General features: G+C 42.2%; 1 protein-coding gene across 3 annotated transcripts in view; it reads right to left on the reverse strand.

Moving 5' to 3' along the window:
• The window catches only part of col4a5 (collagen, type IV, alpha 5 (Alport syndrome)), a 210240-nt gene that overhangs the window by 70148 nt on the left and 122086 nt on the right, over positions 1 to 18006 (reverse strand). For all 3 annotated transcript variants that reach the window (XM_052022091.1, XM_052022090.1, XM_052022092.1), the window contains 8 exons: positions 17835 to 17925; positions 17688 to 17723; positions 14596 to 14763; positions 12532 to 12621; positions 11279 to 11368; positions 9320 to 9390; positions 8752 to 8943; positions 3662 to 3830 (listed from right to left, as the gene is read on the reverse strand). In XM_052022091.1, the coding sequence (XP_051878051.1) occupies positions 3662 to 3830; positions 8752 to 8943; positions 9320 to 9390; positions 11279 to 11368; positions 12532 to 12621; positions 14596 to 14763; positions 17688 to 17723; positions 17835 to 17925 (907 nt within the window). The remainder of the gene's footprint in view (positions 1 to 3661; positions 3831 to 8751; positions 8944 to 9319; positions 9391 to 11278; positions 11369 to 12531; positions 12622 to 14595; positions 14764 to 17687; positions 17724 to 17834; positions 17926 to 18006) is intronic.

Raw genomic sequence — 18006 nt, forward strand, 5'->3', positions numbered from 1 at the left:
GGAGAGGTCCTACAGTAGAGGCAGGTACTTAATAAGTAACTACAAGGGTGAAGAACCAGGAGGGCACAAAATTACACTGGCAAGCAGGGTTAAGGAAAATTCCCAAGTATTTTATAAATAAATTAAGGACAAGAGGATAACCAGAGAATGAGTAAGACCCCATTAGGGACCAAAGTGTCAATGACTGTGAGGAGCCAGAGTATGTAAGTGTGGTTTTAAGTAAATACATTTCATTTGGAGAAAATACATTCACTCTGGAGAAAGTATTTTAGCACGGGAATTCAGGGAGGGGTTGGTGGAATTCTAGAATAAATCACTATTGAATCAAAAGTATTGGATGTCTTGTCAGACTGGTGTCGATGAGGCTAGTGTGGTTGATGTTGTCTGTATGGTCTTCAGGAAGGCCTTTGACAAGGTCTCACATGGGAGACTGGTCTGAAAGGCAAGAGCCCATGGAATCCAGGGAAGTTTTGCAAACCGAATATAAAATTGGCTTGACGATAGGGGGGCAGAGAAGGATGGTTGAGGGTTGGCAATTGGAAGCTTGTGACCAGTGATGTACTGTAGGGATCGGTGGTAGGATCCTTGCTGTCTGTTATATATATTAGTAAACCGGATGCAAATGTAGAAGGTATGATTGGTAAGTCTGCAGATAATATGAAGCTTGATGGTGAGGAGGGCAGGGAGAACGAGTTTGATGAGTTGGTAAGATGGACAGAGAAATGGTAGGTGGAATTTAGTCCTGAAAAATGTTAGGCAATGCATTTTGGGAGCAGAAATAAGGCGAGGATATACACATCAAATGGTAGGACTCTATGAAGGATTGAAGAACCAGGGAACCTTGGTGTACATGAACACCTCAGTACATAAGATGGTTAAGAAGGCATCTGGAATAGTTGCCATTGCTAGATGAAGTACAGAATATAAGAGCAGGGACGTTATGGTACAACTATATAAATCACTAATTAGGTCTCAGCTTAAGTACTTTGTGCAGCTCTGGTCACCAGATTATAGGAAAGATGTGATTGCATTGGAGAGGGGGTAGAGAGGATTCAGCAGGATATTGCCTGGATGGATCATTTTAGTTATGAGAAGAGACTGGGTAGGCTGAGTCTGGTTCCTTTGAAGCTGAGAAGACTGAGGTATATCTGACTGAAGTGTACAAGATTATGAAGGGCATAGATAGGGGTAGACAGTGAGAAACTTCCTCCCTTAGTTGGGTAGAGGACATAGGCTTCAGGAAATGGGTTGGAGATTTGGAGGGAATTTGAGGAAGTTTTTTTTCCCCCCATCCAGACTGTGGTTGAAATCTGGAATGCACTGCCTGAGAGGGTGGCAGTATGCTCAGAACATTATTTAGATGAGCACTTGAAGTGACATGGCAGAAAAAGCTATGGGCTGAGTGCTGAGAAAAGGGATTTGTACAGATGGGTTTGATGGCCAGCATAGACACAATGGGCCAAGGGTCTGCCTCTGTGCTGTATGACTCTATATCATCAGTAAAAAGGTAGATCCTAAAGCTGTAACAGTCTAATGATTGACATTCGACCAATACTCTTAGTAAAAATATCCATATTAGGGAAAAATTAAAGTTGACAGCGTTTAAAGCAAACTGCGTTTACCCTACTTTGAGCTAAGGGAGAGACTAAGGGAGCTAGGGCTTTACTCTTTGGAGAGAAGGAGGATGAGGGGAGACATGATAGAGGTGTACAAAATATTAAGAGGAATAATAGTCAGCCAGCACCTCTTTCCCAGGGCATCAGTGCTCAATACAAGAGGACATGGTAATGTGTGGGAAGTTGAAGGGAGATATCAGAGGAAGGTTTTTTACCCAGAGGGTGGTTGGGGCATGGAATGCGCTGCCTGGGGTGGTGGTGGAGGCAGGTACATTGGTCAAGTTCAAGAGATTGCTAGATAAGCATATGGAGGAATTTAAAATAGAGGGATACGGGGGAGGTAGAGGTTAGATAGTCTTAGGCGAGGCTTAAAAGTCGGCACAACATTGTGGGCCAAAGGGCCTGTTTTGTGCTGTACTGTTCTATGATTCTATGAAATCTAAGCTATCAAATTTCTGTCTATTCTGCATTGTGAATCTGTGGCTCAACTGGGAGCAGCCTTGCTTCTGGGGTAGGAGACTGCAGTCAAGGTCTCATTCCAGAAAATTTAGCACAAAAATCAACACTGATGCTGCGGGTTTATTGAGAGGAAGCTTGGTAGTGTAGGAAATGCTAATCTAGAAAGGGATCTGAACTTAGGAAGAAGAAGCAGATGGGGCATGAATTTCTGGCCAGCTCTTTTCTAGATGAGATATTAAACACAGGCCCTGTGTGCTCTGAGATGGATGTAAAATATCTCACCAAGAAAAGCAGAATTAACCCAGTTTACCTGGCCAATATTAGTAAATTCATTATGAATACAGATTTCTGGTCATCTTTACATTATAGTTTACTATGTGGAAAATTAGTGGCCGTATTTCTGACATTGCAAGAGAGACCACAGATTCTTTTATGTGGTGGATTAGAATAAAGCTGATTACAAGAGACTGGAATCCAACACTACAGTTATGAATAGGTTCACTTTTCAAGAATGATTCTAACAAGTTTATAGAAGGCAGCAGGGTGGAAGTCATTCATGGTTAATTAAAACAAAAATGAGAAAACATGACATTTTCTCTTCACTTAATCTAATCTCCGTCCCTTTGGGCCTTGCCTGTCAGAAAGTACCATAACCAATTGAATTATTGTAGATATTTTATATGCAGGATAAAGTCATGTGCGGAAGCGTAATCTTCACACTTTTCAGAGATCATCCTTGTTTTTTGATGAGTTGGAGTAGGGAGGGTTGACAGAGTGAACAAATGGCACAAAGTGATTCAATCTGGAGTTTTAGGTAGACTTGTGAAGTCAAACAAGGCAAAGAAATATATAAACAGATGTGTACAGAACAGGGGGATCTCTGAGTGCACATCCACAGATCCCTGAAGGTAGCAGGGCAGGTATGTAGAATGGTCAAGAGGAGATACAGAATAATTTATTGGACGAGGCATTGAATATAAGAGCAGGGAGATTCTGCTGGAATCATATAAAAAAATATTTAGACCACTGCGAGTGCACTGCATCCATTTCTAGTCACATTACGGGAAAACCACGATATTGGTAGCTGGTGTTCAGAGGAGATTTATGAGGCTGCTGCCAACAATGGAAAAGTTTCATAATTGACTAAGCATAGGTCTCTTTTGAGAACAAAGTAGGTTAGGAGTGATTTCATCAAAAGTTATGAGGGGCTTTGCTGGGTTGAACAGGAAGAGCCAATAGTGGTCAATACGAGAGCATATATTTAAGGCCAAGTATCAGAGGGAAGTTCAGGAAATTACTTTTTTGGTTGATGGTGCTGGTATGAAACATTGACTGAGGGGGTAGTGGAGGCAAGAATCTCCAGCAGATTTATAAAGTAGTTGGATGAATATTTGATCTGCCATCACCTACCAGGCTACAGATTCGTCTAAATAACTTATTTTACATCCAGAACAGACAGGATGGGCCAAGTGACTTCCCATTTTATGACTCTATGAATCTGGCCAAGAATAGTAAGTTGTCAGTTGGGTCCAATCATGCACCAATTTCATGAGTCAGAGAAAAAAAAGACTAGCGATACAACATACCTGGAGCTCCGGGGGCTCCTGGACGTCCTGAAACTCCCTGCACACCTTTTGGGCCTGGATACCCAGGTGGGCCAAATCCTGGTGGTCCTGGCAGGCCCCTTTCTCCTGGAAATCCTGCTGGACCTGGGTCACCTGGTAGTCCTCTCTCTCCTTTGAAGGCCAGACCACCCTGGAAAGAAATCCAATGGCTCATGAGTAAAGATGTGATGTATGAGGGTGGCTTTCATGAAGACACCAAGCTGTAAAGCCATATATTTGAAATAAAAAGGCACAAATGAAAGGTTCCTATTCATATATTTTCTCCAAAATGCTAAAATCCAATTAAATCTCATATTCATGTTGGGAGTCCAGAGTCAAACAATCATCACAGTTATTGTAAACTATGCTTTCTTTTTGAGGGTTAATAGTATAAATATATTTATTTATTAGTCACATGTACATCAAAACACACAAGTGAAATATGTCTTTTTGCATTGCTAAGAATGGGCTGGGGGCAGCCCGCAAGTGTCGCCACTCTTCCGGCGCCAACATAGTGTGCCCACAACTTCCTAACCTGTACGTCTTTGGAATGTGGGAGGAAACCGGAGCACCCGGAGGAAACCCACGCAGACATGGGGAGAACGTACAAACTCCTTACTTCAATTCCCGCTGCTGCCTGTAAGAAGTTTGCACGTATTTCATTGTGTGTTTTGATGTACGTGTGACTAATAAATAAATATCTTTATATATCTATAGTGCTTACCAAAGAAATGGCTTACAGAAGACAGACTTTCCACGTTGAACTCATGAGCACAAGCCACCCTATACCAGGGACAGCAAATCCTTGAAGAAATTCATCTTTGGTATGTGCATTGACTGCAGGACATATGGCAAAAGGGTCTTCTGCTCTGCTTTTGATATTCAATTCCATTTAAAACATATGTATGTACTACAATATCACATGTTTAGTACATGTGACTGAGTACCCCATTATCAACATCCGAGGTGTCGTCACTGACTAGAAACTTGACTAGATCAACTACATAGCTACTGTGGCTACAGGAGCACGTCAGAGGCTGGTTATCCTGCAGTGAGTGGTTCACCTCCCTTCCACTATCTACAAGGCACAAGTTAGGAGCAAGATAGAATATTCTCTATCTGGACGACTGCAGCTTCAACAACACTTGAGAAGCTCCACATCATCCAGGACGAAGCAGACCATTAACTACTCTGAAGCACAGAGTCAGCAGTGAGTACCATCTACAAAATGCCCTCAATTCACTGAGGCTTCTCTGACAGCATTCCCCAACCTGTGACCCCTACTACCAAGAAAGACAAGGGCAGCAGCTGCATGAGAATACCACTTTCTGCTGGTTCTCCTGAGTCACACATCAACTTGACTTGGAAATATATCATGGTTCCTTCATTGTCACTAGCTCTGAACCATGAAACTCCCTCCCCAACTGTGTGAGTGCCTTCACCAAATAGACAGTTGGGCAGAAGATACAAAAGCCTGAAAGCATGTACCACCAGAATCAAGGACAGCTTCTATGACACTGTTGTAAGACAACTGAACAGTTCCCTGTCAGATAAGAAGGACTCTTGACCTCACAATCTACCTCGTCATCACCTTTGCAGCTTATTGTCTACCTGCACTGCACTTTCCCTGTAACTGTAACACTTTATTCTGCATTCTGTTATTGCTTTTCTCTAGTACTACCTCAGTGCACAGATGAGGTGAAATGATCTGTATGGATGGCATGCAAAATATAGTTTTTCACTGTCCCCCAGTACATGTGACAATAATAAACCAATTTACCAATCACAGTTGAAGAAGTTGGCTTGTCACTACCTTCTCAGGGACAAGTGGAATTGGGCAGTGAATGCTGGCCTTTCCAACAACATCCAGATCTTGAAAAAATCCACAAAATAAAATTCTGGTGCTGTCTAATGTTGTGCTCCAACAGCACAGATGAAGTGGAGCAACAACCAACCACAACAGACTGGGCATTGCACATTTTCGGAATCTGTCATCTGGAGCCCTTCTCCTGAGATTGGATTCAGGAGGTTGTCTACAGCCCTATCAGGTCTGTGGCAGGGTGGTACAGGCACATTGGCATTTGGTGTACGGGGAGGGTGGCGGGATGCGCTCAGGAACCTGATAGCAGTTTGATGCTGTGTGGGGAGAAGGTGAGGGGTGGGGGGAGAACACTGGGAGACTGCCATGCCTATGGTTATATGGGATGGGGTTCTGTAATGGCTAGAGAGCACAATTGGAGCCTGGGAGTCAGGGGAAGAGCAGGAGATTGGAGGCCAGGAGATTGCTGTAGAACAAGAGAAATTGCAGGGTCGAACTAGAATTGTAGGGTGTGAAAGGCGGAATTACAGAGTCTGGAAAGGCTAGAGATTGCAGGGAGGCAGGGGTTAAGGGTTGGAGGAAGCAAAGGGTGTAGACAACAGGTGGTGGAGACCACGGTCTCCCAGATTGGTGCCTTGGAAATAAGACTCTATTGTCTGGAAGTGCCCAGTGGGAAGCACCCCAAAAATGATAAGGTCTAAGATCCAAAAGAAGCTTTGCACAGGGAATGACATCATTACACGCAGTCCAGTGTCAGCAATCACATCAGTGTAAAAAGGGTCACTCATGACGGGAATTTTCTAAATGATATGAAATGGCCTAGAAATTATCATAATCATATTTTTACGATTATAAAAAAATTATCTTCAATTAAATAATGTTGAAATTACAGCATTACACAAATGAATTTCTGGGCACATGTCTCTAATCATTGGTCTCTTGTGACTTCCTGAAATTACAATTTATCAGAAGCTGTTCCATAATCTAATTTATTACAAATCTCTGCAGCCCCTCAAATTAATAAGCTATTCAGTCTAATGTTTTTGCTTTTCCTTACACCATGCGCTACATCTTGCTGTTACTGCTGCTCATGCAGCAAGATCTCTTCCTTGCATTCTTTTGTCAGTGTTTGAGATGAGTTTGAAATGTAATTGAGGAAACGTTAAGAACACAGCATGTGTTGGCTTGACTGGGTTGAATCTTAACACCCAAAAAGATAGGCTGGGGTGGAGTCACTGATTAAAGCTCAGAAACTCCAAACCAGGTTCCAAATCCGGCTTGAGGTTCACACTTACAGTTTCAGTGGTATCAGGGAGCAATGGGCAAGGGAAGAATTTGCTCTCAGGAGGCAAGTTGGATATTTAAGTTTTTTAATAAGGCTGCAAGCTTCTTTTTAATTGGTCTTACTGCTCTTAACCACCACAGGGCCTCCTGGCAAATCAAAGGAGGTGCGAAGGGCTGATTCCAAGAGGTAAATCCCTTTGCAGTATTGTTTGCAGCTAGAAGAAGCAAGTGCATAGCTAGCTGGCTCAAAAAGTACCTAGTAAATACCCATCCACTGATCTGACTGCTCCCTTCCCCGGGAGGTAGAAGTGGGGGCAGGGGGGTGGTGACGGTAGTGAAGGTTAGACCAATGGCTGGCAGAACTAACAGGAGCCTTGTGGACTGAGGGGGAGCACATACTATGGTGACTGGCCAGAAGTGGGTGTTTTGCTGGGATGGAGATGTAGGAGTGCGGGAAAATGTGGCTTGAATTGGGATCTCAGAGTGATTGCTGAGTTCCAGCTTTGGTCTGGACTGATCAATGGGGGAGAGGAGGGACAGGGTCTGGAATAAGGTTGTTGCCCGGGGCAATCGGTGCATTCATGGAGTAGGAATAGGGCAGTGGTGTCTAAAAGAGGGGTCATAAGCAATTTGAGTGGAGCCACTGTTCCACCCCAGATGAACATTACTAAACCCTGGGGGTCGATCCAGCGGTGCCCAATGACAGGTACATTCATTTTCCCACCAGTACTTTGTGCCTGATATGGAAGTTGCATCAAATGTACAATAATGATTCATGACCAGAACAATTTTCCAGAGGAGACTGATTCAATCTAGAAATAGCAATATGTAGAGCTGAAAACAAAAACAGCGCTACTTGAATGAATTACAACACCCTTGGTTGGAGGTGACAATGAGACTATCAAGCTGCCATAAAAACCCAATTGGTTTATGAATGTTCTTCATAAAACAGAATCTGCTGTCCTACCCAGCCTGACCAAAGCAACCTGATCAATCCTTAACTTCCTCTAAAATAGCCAAGGAAGCCATTTTATCAAGAAGGTGTCTCAACATTTCTTTTTCAAGGATAACCAGGGATGGGCAATAAATATGCATCTTGCCACAGATACCCATATTCCATAATTGAACAAAAATAGCAGCAGCTGTGGAAAAATACACACACTGTCTCTTTCTGTTCGTTTCTCCAATAAGAGTCTTTGAACATGTTTGACAATACTACTAACCCTTATAATCCAAAGCCCATGACATTTTCTTGAGAGCAGTTCTATAAGCTTACCTGACCATAGAGAATAAATGGTCAAGCAAAGTCTAATAACTCCAACAGCTCTGTCTGCACCACAATAGCAGTAATACCACGTGTAGAAACCTCTTTCTGCCTCTGCTCCTGTCCTGGCAGAGGCAAAAGTAAGAAACAGAAGGAAGAACAACTCAGACCATTAAAATGCTCCTGGGAAATCACATGGGACAATTGTTGCTTACAAAGATGCTTATACTTGATGCAATAATGCACCTTTCAACTATGTGGAAAGCACAAAGGAGGTCAGCATGCTACACATTATCTGCAACTCATTCTGCAGGCTCTCTACTCCCTAGGAAAAAAATGCCACCTTATTTCTAATCTTTTCCTGCTCATACATAAGGTATGCTCTGCTTTCCACCATGCTCCTAAATTGGAAGAACCTACCAAGTGGAACAGTGTCAAACCCTTCAATTACTTACAGATCTCAATCAGGTCTCCTCTAAGTCGCTGCTTCAAAGTAAACAGACATGTCAGATAGGTTCTTCAACCTATCTGACAAATTGAGATTATTTAACCCAGGAATCTCTCTTGCCACTGTCCTGTAGATTGATGAGGAATGGACTAAAACTGGCACAGTCTAAAGTCCCCGATTATCCTGTCGCAACACAGCTTGTCCATTGTTACCTGCTTTCGTTGACAATGTTCAAGGGTAGAAAGGACTTTACTTACAGGTTCACCTTTGGGACCTGGTGGACCTGGTGATCCATCTCTTCCTGGAGAGCCATCTAATCCTGGAAGTCCCGGAGGCCCTGGGAAACCAGGGCTGCCTTGATCACCTTTAGAACCCGGAAGACCAAAACCATCTCCTCTGTCGCCTTTTGGGCCAGGGAGTCCTGGAGGACCCGGAAGGCCTGGTGGTCCCTGGAAATAATGGAAACAGGAATTTGTGGCTGATGTGGGATGTAGTAACGTGCTGACAATAGTCAGCAGAGAGCAAAACATAAATAGTTCCAAAATGCTAGTTCGTTATCTATAATATGGAAATAACACAACAGAAAACATACATCAAAGATTAAAATTCCAGAACCAAAAAGAAAAAAAATATACTGTAGGCAATTTTGTGAACTTCTTTACTTAAGGACATTATTTTTATTTTCCTGTTTATCTTCTGCCTTTTATGGGACCATTTCAGCTAGGGAATCAGCTTTCTAATTTATATCCTTTATGATTTTATGTTGTAATCAGTGAAGGTACTACTTAAACACTTGTTTCGTAAGATGCACTCACAAATACTTACAGTTGGTCCCAGAATTCCACTTGGACCTGGCAGTCCTTTCTGTCCTTTTTGTCCAGGCCTTCCTGGTTCACCTGAAACCCATCCATGAAACAATGAAAAGCTCCCTTCCATAAATAAACATAAAAGGGCTACGTGGGTTAGGCGCAGAGCGAGATGTGACACAGTGGTAGAGTTAGTAGAGCTACTGCCTTTCAGCTCCAGGCACCCAGGTTCAATCCTGACCTTTGGTGCTGTCTGTGTGGAGCTTTCCCTGTGAACATGTGGGTTTCCTCCACATGCTCCGGTTTCCTCCCACATGCCAAAGGTGTGTGGGTCTGTAGGTTAATTGGCCACTGTAAATTGCTCCCAGTATGTATGTGTGTGGTAGAATAAAAATGAAGTGGGATTGGTATAAGTGCCTGATAGTCACCACTAATTTAGTGAGCCAAAGCTGTGTGACTCTATTCAGAAACATAGATTTACTGTAACAGGTAAGAGACTTGGAGGGGATCTGAGAGGGACCTTTTTCACCTAGAGAGTGCGAATACCTGGAATGTACTGCTGGAGAGAGTGGAGGAAGCAGAGTCACTGACAGCACTTAGGAAGTGTCTAGGTGAGCACTTAAATAGCCTAGGTATAGAAGGCTATGGGCCAAGTGCTGGAAGATGGGATTAATACAGGTGGGTGTCCAGTGGTCAGTATAGATGTGGTGGGCCAAATGACCTGTTTCCATTGCCTTCTGACTCCATGATGCTATGGCACACAGATCAGAAAGGGTAATCTGAACAAATGCTTGCCTTGTCCTCAAGGAAGTTAAAATAATTCAAATAGCAGTGAAGAAATGTTCCAAGCTGAAATACTGCAAAGTTTGTAAGCTGTATATGCAGTATGCATGCCCCATTTCAGGACGATCTCGTCAGGTGGGATGCGGGAGGGAATTGGCAATGACTATTGAATGGTGGAGCAGCCTCTCAGAGTGATATAGCTGCTCTTAGTCATGATTCATGACCTTGGATCCTCTTCAGTGAGTCTTCATCCTGAAACCACTCAGAAAAAATATTCCGAAAGTGGGCATATTGCAAGCCATCCCCCTCTCCCAAGTGGATTGGTAAAAGATCATGAGATATAAAAAGAAAACAAAATATCGCATGTGAGGTGCAATTAGAAGGCATCTATTGTTGACGTACATTCAACGTGGAATGCCGGCCCACAGAGAAATGAAAACGTATTTGCTATTTAGGCTGCTTTTGCACTGCACTGCTGTCACTAGTTCGTGATGTATAAGCCCCATCAAGCCAGCAAACTTACCAGATCTGCTCGGACAAACCACTGAAAGCCCCAAGAAGGGGAAAAAAATTAAGATGAAGGGCTATGGTTCTTGGTGCTGGGGTGATTGAAGTTAACAGGGCAGATCAAGAGGTAATGGCAGTATAATAGCACACTCAAGCTTTAAAAGGCCAGAGACTGAAGGAGAAATAAAAAAAATCTGAATGACATTAGCAGTTACAGGTTGTGACAAGGCATAGAGTTGGAGGAAAGAAATAGTTAATTTCAACACAGAATCCTGGTAGAAAAATGAGTATTTGGAACAACGTATCTGAAGTGCAGAAATGAGGAATAATGATTGAGATTTTTTTTAAAAATTTTATTTACAGCGTGGTAACAGGCCCTTCCGGCCCAACAAGTCCGTGCTGCCCATTTTAAATCCATATTAACCTACCCGTACGTCTTTGGAATGTGGGAGGAAACCGGAGCACCTGGAGGAAACCCACACAGACACGGGAGAACGTACAAACTCCTTACAGACGGCGACGGGAATTGAACCCCGATTGCTGGTGCTGTAATAGCGTTGCGCTAACCGCTATGCTACTGTGACTGACTAAATTACACAGAGTTGTCTTGAAATAACATTAACATTTTGTACACAGCCTATCTGAAGTAAACATTAATTGTATGAAATTTCAAATCTTGGCGGCTTACCTGGAATACCGGGAGGTCCAGGAGGTCCTGGCAGACCAGGAACACCATTGCCAGTATCTATGCAGTGAGTGCAAGTGTCTCCCTTATCACCTACATAGTTCAAGGGCAGAGAAACAAAGTATTAGTCATGTGAAACCACTGTAAAAGTTATTGCCTTGACTCTTGAAAATTTTCCTCAACAGAACATATAATCCTCTGGCCTCAAAGAGTGAGTGTCTTTCAAAAGTGTTTCAAGTAAAGCAGAAATGGTGGGTTCATAATACCTCTATTTCACATTCAGTCAAACTTTGAGGTACATGCAGTAGCACAAATGGAGACTGGGTAGATTTTTGTCTGTAGCTGCTATAGTATCAACCTTTTCAATTTTGTTCAACATGTTCAACTTTGCTTCTGAAATGTAATTCTAAATGTAACAAAGCATACATGCAATATCAGAAAGAATAGCCCTTGCATTTCATGAACTGGATGTAGATTTTGGTTGGTGGAAGGAAGGAAAGATGTTTTGTACAACATCCACAATTTGCAATTTTCTTTGCATCATCCAAGTACCTTGACATTACTGTTCACAGTGCAATGCAACTTCTGGAAAGATTATCCAAAAAAGATGTCAATGTGCAATGGGTGTTCCCAGCTCGAATGATATGGCATTGCTTTGAGCACCTTATTATGTTGCTATCTGGTACAGATGTTATCCTCTCCATTTTATTCCAGACACAGATAATCCACAGTAATGGTATAGTATCATTAGTACAAGTAGTACATTGCATAAAAAGTAAATCTGCAAATTGCTCATAAATTCACAAATTCCATGTGTAAATAGTGCTTTACACAATGGAAGATACAATACAGTGGTGGCAGTGTGTTGTACTCCATTGCAAAATCCAATTCCATTGAAGTCAATGCAAATGAATTCATGAAGTAAAGCACAACTGTACCTGCTACTGTTTTGCATGTTTACCCATAGAGACCAAGGATGAATCTCTATTCCAGTGACCTTTACAGCTAAGAAGGATTGAATTTGATCAGAGATTAACTATTGCCACAACAAGACTGTGGTCCACATGAGATATTCATTAAGGTTCAGATACCTCCAGTCCCTCACATTACTCCAATGTCAGCCACATACAGTAAGGATCTTTTATTTTCTGAACAGTGTCATCCATACAGTACACTGATCCAGCAACGGAGGCTCCCTTATCAGGGCAATGGAACATATGACTGTCACAGTGAGAAACAAACACAGAAAGTCTTACCTTTCAGTCCGGTCTCTCCTGGAAAACCTGGTGGTCCCGGCAGCCCCGGTAACCCTCGCTCTCCTGGCTGACAGCGTGTTCCAAATGGAACTAAGGAAATGAACAAATTAATTTAAATTCATTGCAGCACTGAAAACTTGCCAAGGAAACAATATATTTGACATCTAGATGTGCAGACATTTGCCTTAAGATTTGTAACTCAACAATTATAAGATATTTATTTATTTATTAGCCACATGTACATCGAAACGCACAGTGAAATGCATCTTTTTGCGTTACTGAGAATGTGTTGGGGGCAGCCTGTAAGTGTTGCTACTCCTCCGGTGCCAACATAGCGTGCCCACAGCTCCTAATCTGTATGTCTTTGGAATGTGGGAAGAAACTGTAGCACCCGGAGGAAACCCACGCAGACACGGGGAGAACATACAAACTCCTAACAGACAGCAGCCGGAATTGAACCCGGGTCACTGGCACTGTAATAGTGTTACACTAACTGCTACACTACCGTGCTGCCAATCACCATATTCATTACCAGTAGGGCTCTTAGTGACAGCATTGCACAATGGTACTATACTGTAATTATACTGTTATGAATCAAATGATTAAAAATATAAAATTATTACAGTGAGTACAAAAAAGGTTTACACGTGGTTGATAAGCAAGATGGGTCCCTTTTCAAGAGAAAGGAGAACCCAGGATAGATTAAATAGGAGATTTTATCTTTTTAGCTTTCTAGAGATTGTTTCAACTTGTGGGGAAGTACAAAACCAAAGGTTAACCTCAGACTGCAATAAAGAAATCAACCTGGTGACTCAGAAGTCTCTTCACCCACAATTTGATGGGAATGTGGAACTCAAAATTAGAGGGTTTGACTGAGGTGAATACTACAGGTGCACTTAAGAGGAAGCTAGATAAGATACAATGGAGAAAGTGGAGAGCAATAAACTGATGGCGTTAGATGAGGAAAGAGGGGAGGAGGCTTATGGAAGCATAAACATCAGGATGGATTAATTGGGTTGAATGACTGGCTGCTGTGTGGTGCATTCTATGTCATTCTATGCAATTAATGTATACCACATCTATTTCAGAAATAAATGTTCCGCTAAAGTTGTTTCATAGCAGGAAATGGTCCCCTTTTCCCTTTAACCGGTAATGTTAGGAATTGCAGTGGCCTTGAAGGAGGTTCCCCACACAAGTGTTACAAAGAACTTACAATTTTCTCAGATGCTTTACTTATGAAGTTCAACACTGTTTTACCTCAGACCTCACTTCTTGCTTTCAGCTATGTCTATATTCTGGCTGCAACCTGTAGTGCAGAATGTTGAGCATTTGAAGCTCCTTTCTTTATACCAACCTGATGCAATTTTTTTGGTTTGCTTCAGCTGGCAGCACTCTCACCATTGAGTTAGACAGCCTTATGTTCAAGCCCAGCCCAGGTCTTGAGCACATAAACTAAACAGATGTTTCAATGCAATAGTGAAGGTGGCTGCATTGTTAAAGGAGCCATGGTTCTGAGAGGGTGTTAACCTGAGGAGTCAACAGCCAGTGTAGCTGGATATAAAAAGCTCCCATGACATTATGTGAAGAGCAGAGTTTCTGTCCATTCAGCATCAATATAAACAGTTTTTCCCAGTCGTTCATTTGCTATTTGTGGAGTATCATACTGCAACCACTTTTATCACAACCTGAGCAAGGACATTGTTAGGGAGTGTTTACAGGGATATCAGCCAAACGCCAGCAAATGGGACTAGCTTAGATGGACATCTTGGTCTGCATGGACAAGTTGGGCTGAAGGGCCTGTTTCCGTGCTATGACTATAAAATATCACCAATTGGTAGTCAGCTTCTTGGCAGGTCCTCAGGAGTAGAAATAGAAACAAACTCTTTTTTCCTATGTGAAATGTTTCTTTAAGTCATACTAAGACACTTACATATGAATTTTAGAATTTATTTAAACAGGACATCTAAATATGAATTTAAGAATTATTTAAACAAGATATTTACGTATGAATTTTTGAATGATTTATTACCAGTCTGTGAAGACACTGATGTATTAGAAATTTACCTGGGAGGCTTCCTGAATAGCCAGGAGGTCCTGGAGGACCACGGGGGCCTGGAGGACCAGTTAGTCCCGGTGGTCCCGGAAGTGAAAATCCAGGTGGGCCCTCATCACCTTTCTGACCTCTTTCACCTGGGAAACCTGGAGTGCCTGGTGGTCCCACGCTGGCCTGACCTGTAGAAAATGAATGAGGGAAAGTAAACAAGTTTAAGAAAAGAAACATTATTCTGAAGATAAAGAATGTAGATCTTTTGCAAATAAAGCAATCTGAGATAAGTTACTGCCGGAAGCCATTGTGAATCCTAACATCTTGTGTCAATAAATATTTAGCTATAGCTTGACAACCTTCAGTTCTGACTCAGCTATATTATGAAGAGAAGGGCATAGGGGTGCTAACCATGGTAACCATAGTAATGGGCAAGGGTAAAATTGTAACAGGAGTACTCAGTCATTTTTGGAATGACAGTTACTGTGGGAGAGAAGCATCAGAACTTGCTTATTTATATTCCCAAATCTGAAAGCTGAGCAAAGATAGGCAGGAAAAAAAAAGAATTATTTTAGACACTGCAGAAATGAGTTTGAATGGCATTAGTTTTGGAAACAAAGCATCAAACTGAAGCACTTACCTCACCCTCATAAATTCCTGTTTTATCATAGAACAAACCCATGGAATAGGCTCAATATGCAACCTCTTACCTATGGTACTAGAGTTTGCATGTGGACAACAAAGGAAGAAAATGGTGAAAGGTGCCCTTGACAATTCCTCTTATGAAGAGCGAAGAATTTAGTGAAATCTTATAGCACATGGCCAGACCTTAATTGTAATTCCTACTCAGTTTACAAATACAGTCAAGAAAATGATCATAGTTAGTTCGATATTTCATAACTGCTGTGCCATAACTGAATTCCTCATCAAAGGGCAATTCAGGCGAGTTGACTGACTTAACAGGAAAGCAGAAAAGTTATGGGGACTGGGAGGGTCAGGCCCAGAAGCTTAGATGTAGAATTGGAGCTCTGTTTATTTGGATTACTGACAGATGTTGGGCATTGGGATACGTTTTTAAAGTGGAGCAGGGCCACTCAAAAGGGAACTGAAACAACACATTTACCACATAAAAGCAGGTAACTATCTGAACTCTCTTCCCAAAAAGGCCAGTGGTGACATAGAAAACCAAGAAGCTGTGGGCCCATAAGGGTTTCAGGAATGACGGAACTAGGTGGAAAAACACAGCTGAGCTGCTGATTGCAGAAAATGCAACTGAGGATTTTACACCATTGGAATTTTCTAGCTTGCAGTGGATGTTCAATGAAGTGTATTTAAAGCTGATAGCAATATATTATGGGAAACTAGGAAAATCAGGAATATGGATATCAGGAATGAGAGTGGGGCTCAGGTACAGATGAGCCAGGATCTTCTCAAAAAATTATTATTTTCAAAAAATATTATTTTGAGGAAGAAAAATAACTAAGTTTTCTGTTTTCAACTCCCCATATTTCTCTACATAGGTATTTATAATTTTGCTCTACATTTGGCTCAAAAGGCTGGATTGCAACTGCATCTACAAGAGTCAAGTCATTGATTCCGAGCCTATGTAGCAGAGATAGAGCATCTTCTCACTTCTGCTTCTCTTATCACAGCTCCTCATTGAGAGGGTGGGACCAGGGACTAAGTGGCCCTCCCAATGAGGCTACTAGGGGAAAAAACAAATTGTATTTGGTTTGGGTCCACCCAAGTTCTCATTGGGAAACAGCATTGTTCGAAAGAATTCAATATACTTAGGTTTTGCAACAATATGTTAAATTAGGTTTGTTCTCCCAAGACCGGCCATGTTTTGACATACACATAAGCTTCAGGCAAGAGCCTGCAGTGGCTGTAAAGGATAATGTGACCCAATGCAGTGCAGGATGGCACAGTTATGAGAAATCTAGTAGAATGAATTGGAATAACAGGGATCACTGTTTTCTGTTAGGATTTTATACCAGTGGGAATCTTCTGGTTCATTTCATTCAAGAAGATGACGGTTATCACTGATAGTTCTGTATACTTTGGATACTGAGCCAATCTCACATAGGCGCAGAATTAGGCCTTCCAGCAAGGATGTAATGCTGAGGCTTTATAAGGTGTTGGTCAGACCACATTTGGAGTATAGTGAGCAGCTTTGGGCCCCACATCTAAGAAAGGATATACTGGCATTGGAGAGGGTCTGGAGGAGCTTTAGAAGAATGATCCTGGGAATGAGAATTAATATATGAGGAGCATTTGATGGCTCTGGGCCTGTACTCGCTGAAATTTAGAAGGATGAGGGAGGGATCTCATTGAAACCTACCGAATATTTAAAGGCCTGGGTAGAGTGGATGTGAGGAGGACATTTCCAATAGTGGGAGAGTCTAGGACCAGAGGGCACAGCATCAGAATAGAAGGATGTTCCTTTAGAACAGAGATGAGGAGGAATTTATTCAGCCAGAGGGTGGTGAATCTGTGGAATTCATTGCCACAGACAGCTGTGGAGGCCAAATCATTAGGTATATTTAAAGAGGAGGTCGATAGGTTCTTGATTAGTAAGGGTGTCAAAGGTTACGGGGAGAAGGCAGGACAATGGAGTTGAGAGGAAAAAATAAAGCAACCATGATCGAATGGCGGAGCAGACTCGGTGGGCCGAATGGCCTAATTCTGCTCGTATGTCTTATGGTCTCACTTTAATCTGGAAGGCTTTCAAACTTTCAGGGGCAGCATAGAGCTCCAGTTACTCAGGTTTGATCCTGACTTCCAGTGCTGTATGTGGGGAGTTTGCACATTCTCTCTGTGACAACCTGGGTTTCCTCTCAGAGAACTGCAGATTGTCAGGGCAAATGGCCACTGTACGTTACGCCTGATGTATAAATGAGGGGTAGAATCTGAGGGAAAAGTTTATGGGAATGTGGGGAGAATAAAATGAGAATAGAGTAGGATTAGTGTAAACGGATGTTTGTTGGTTAGCATGGACTTGATAGGTCATTGGGCCTGTTCTTGTGCTGTATGACAAGACTAACTGTTTCAGGATGAGACAGGGAGACAGGAGATTATTTGATTTTACATCCATACAATCAATGTCCCTCACCTGGAGAACCTGGTGGACCTGGTAATCCTGTAAATCCTGCAAGGGAAACAGCAACAGGCTAGTATGTCGTCACACCTTTCTTTTACAAAAAAGTTCTTAAGTGGGAAGGATTTTCATGGAATTCACAAATATTAAAAAAGCAGTAACCTGGCGTGCCTCTATCTCCGGGTGGACCAGGAGGGCCAGGGAAACCTGGGTCACCTTTCTGTCCAACGCTAATACCTGGTCTTGGAAAAATCTGGGAAACAATGGGCAAAATTTTATTATGATTATTGGCAGCAAAATTACACAAAGATTTAAATTTCCAAAGCATCTCAAT

This window comes from Pristis pectinata, chromosome 8 (assembly GCF_009764475.1).
Source record: "Pristis pectinata isolate sPriPec2 chromosome 8, sPriPec2.1.pri, whole genome shotgun sequence".
NCBI classification, from domain to species: Eukaryota; Metazoa; Chordata; class Chondrichthyes; order Rhinopristiformes; family Pristidae; genus Pristis; species Pristis pectinata.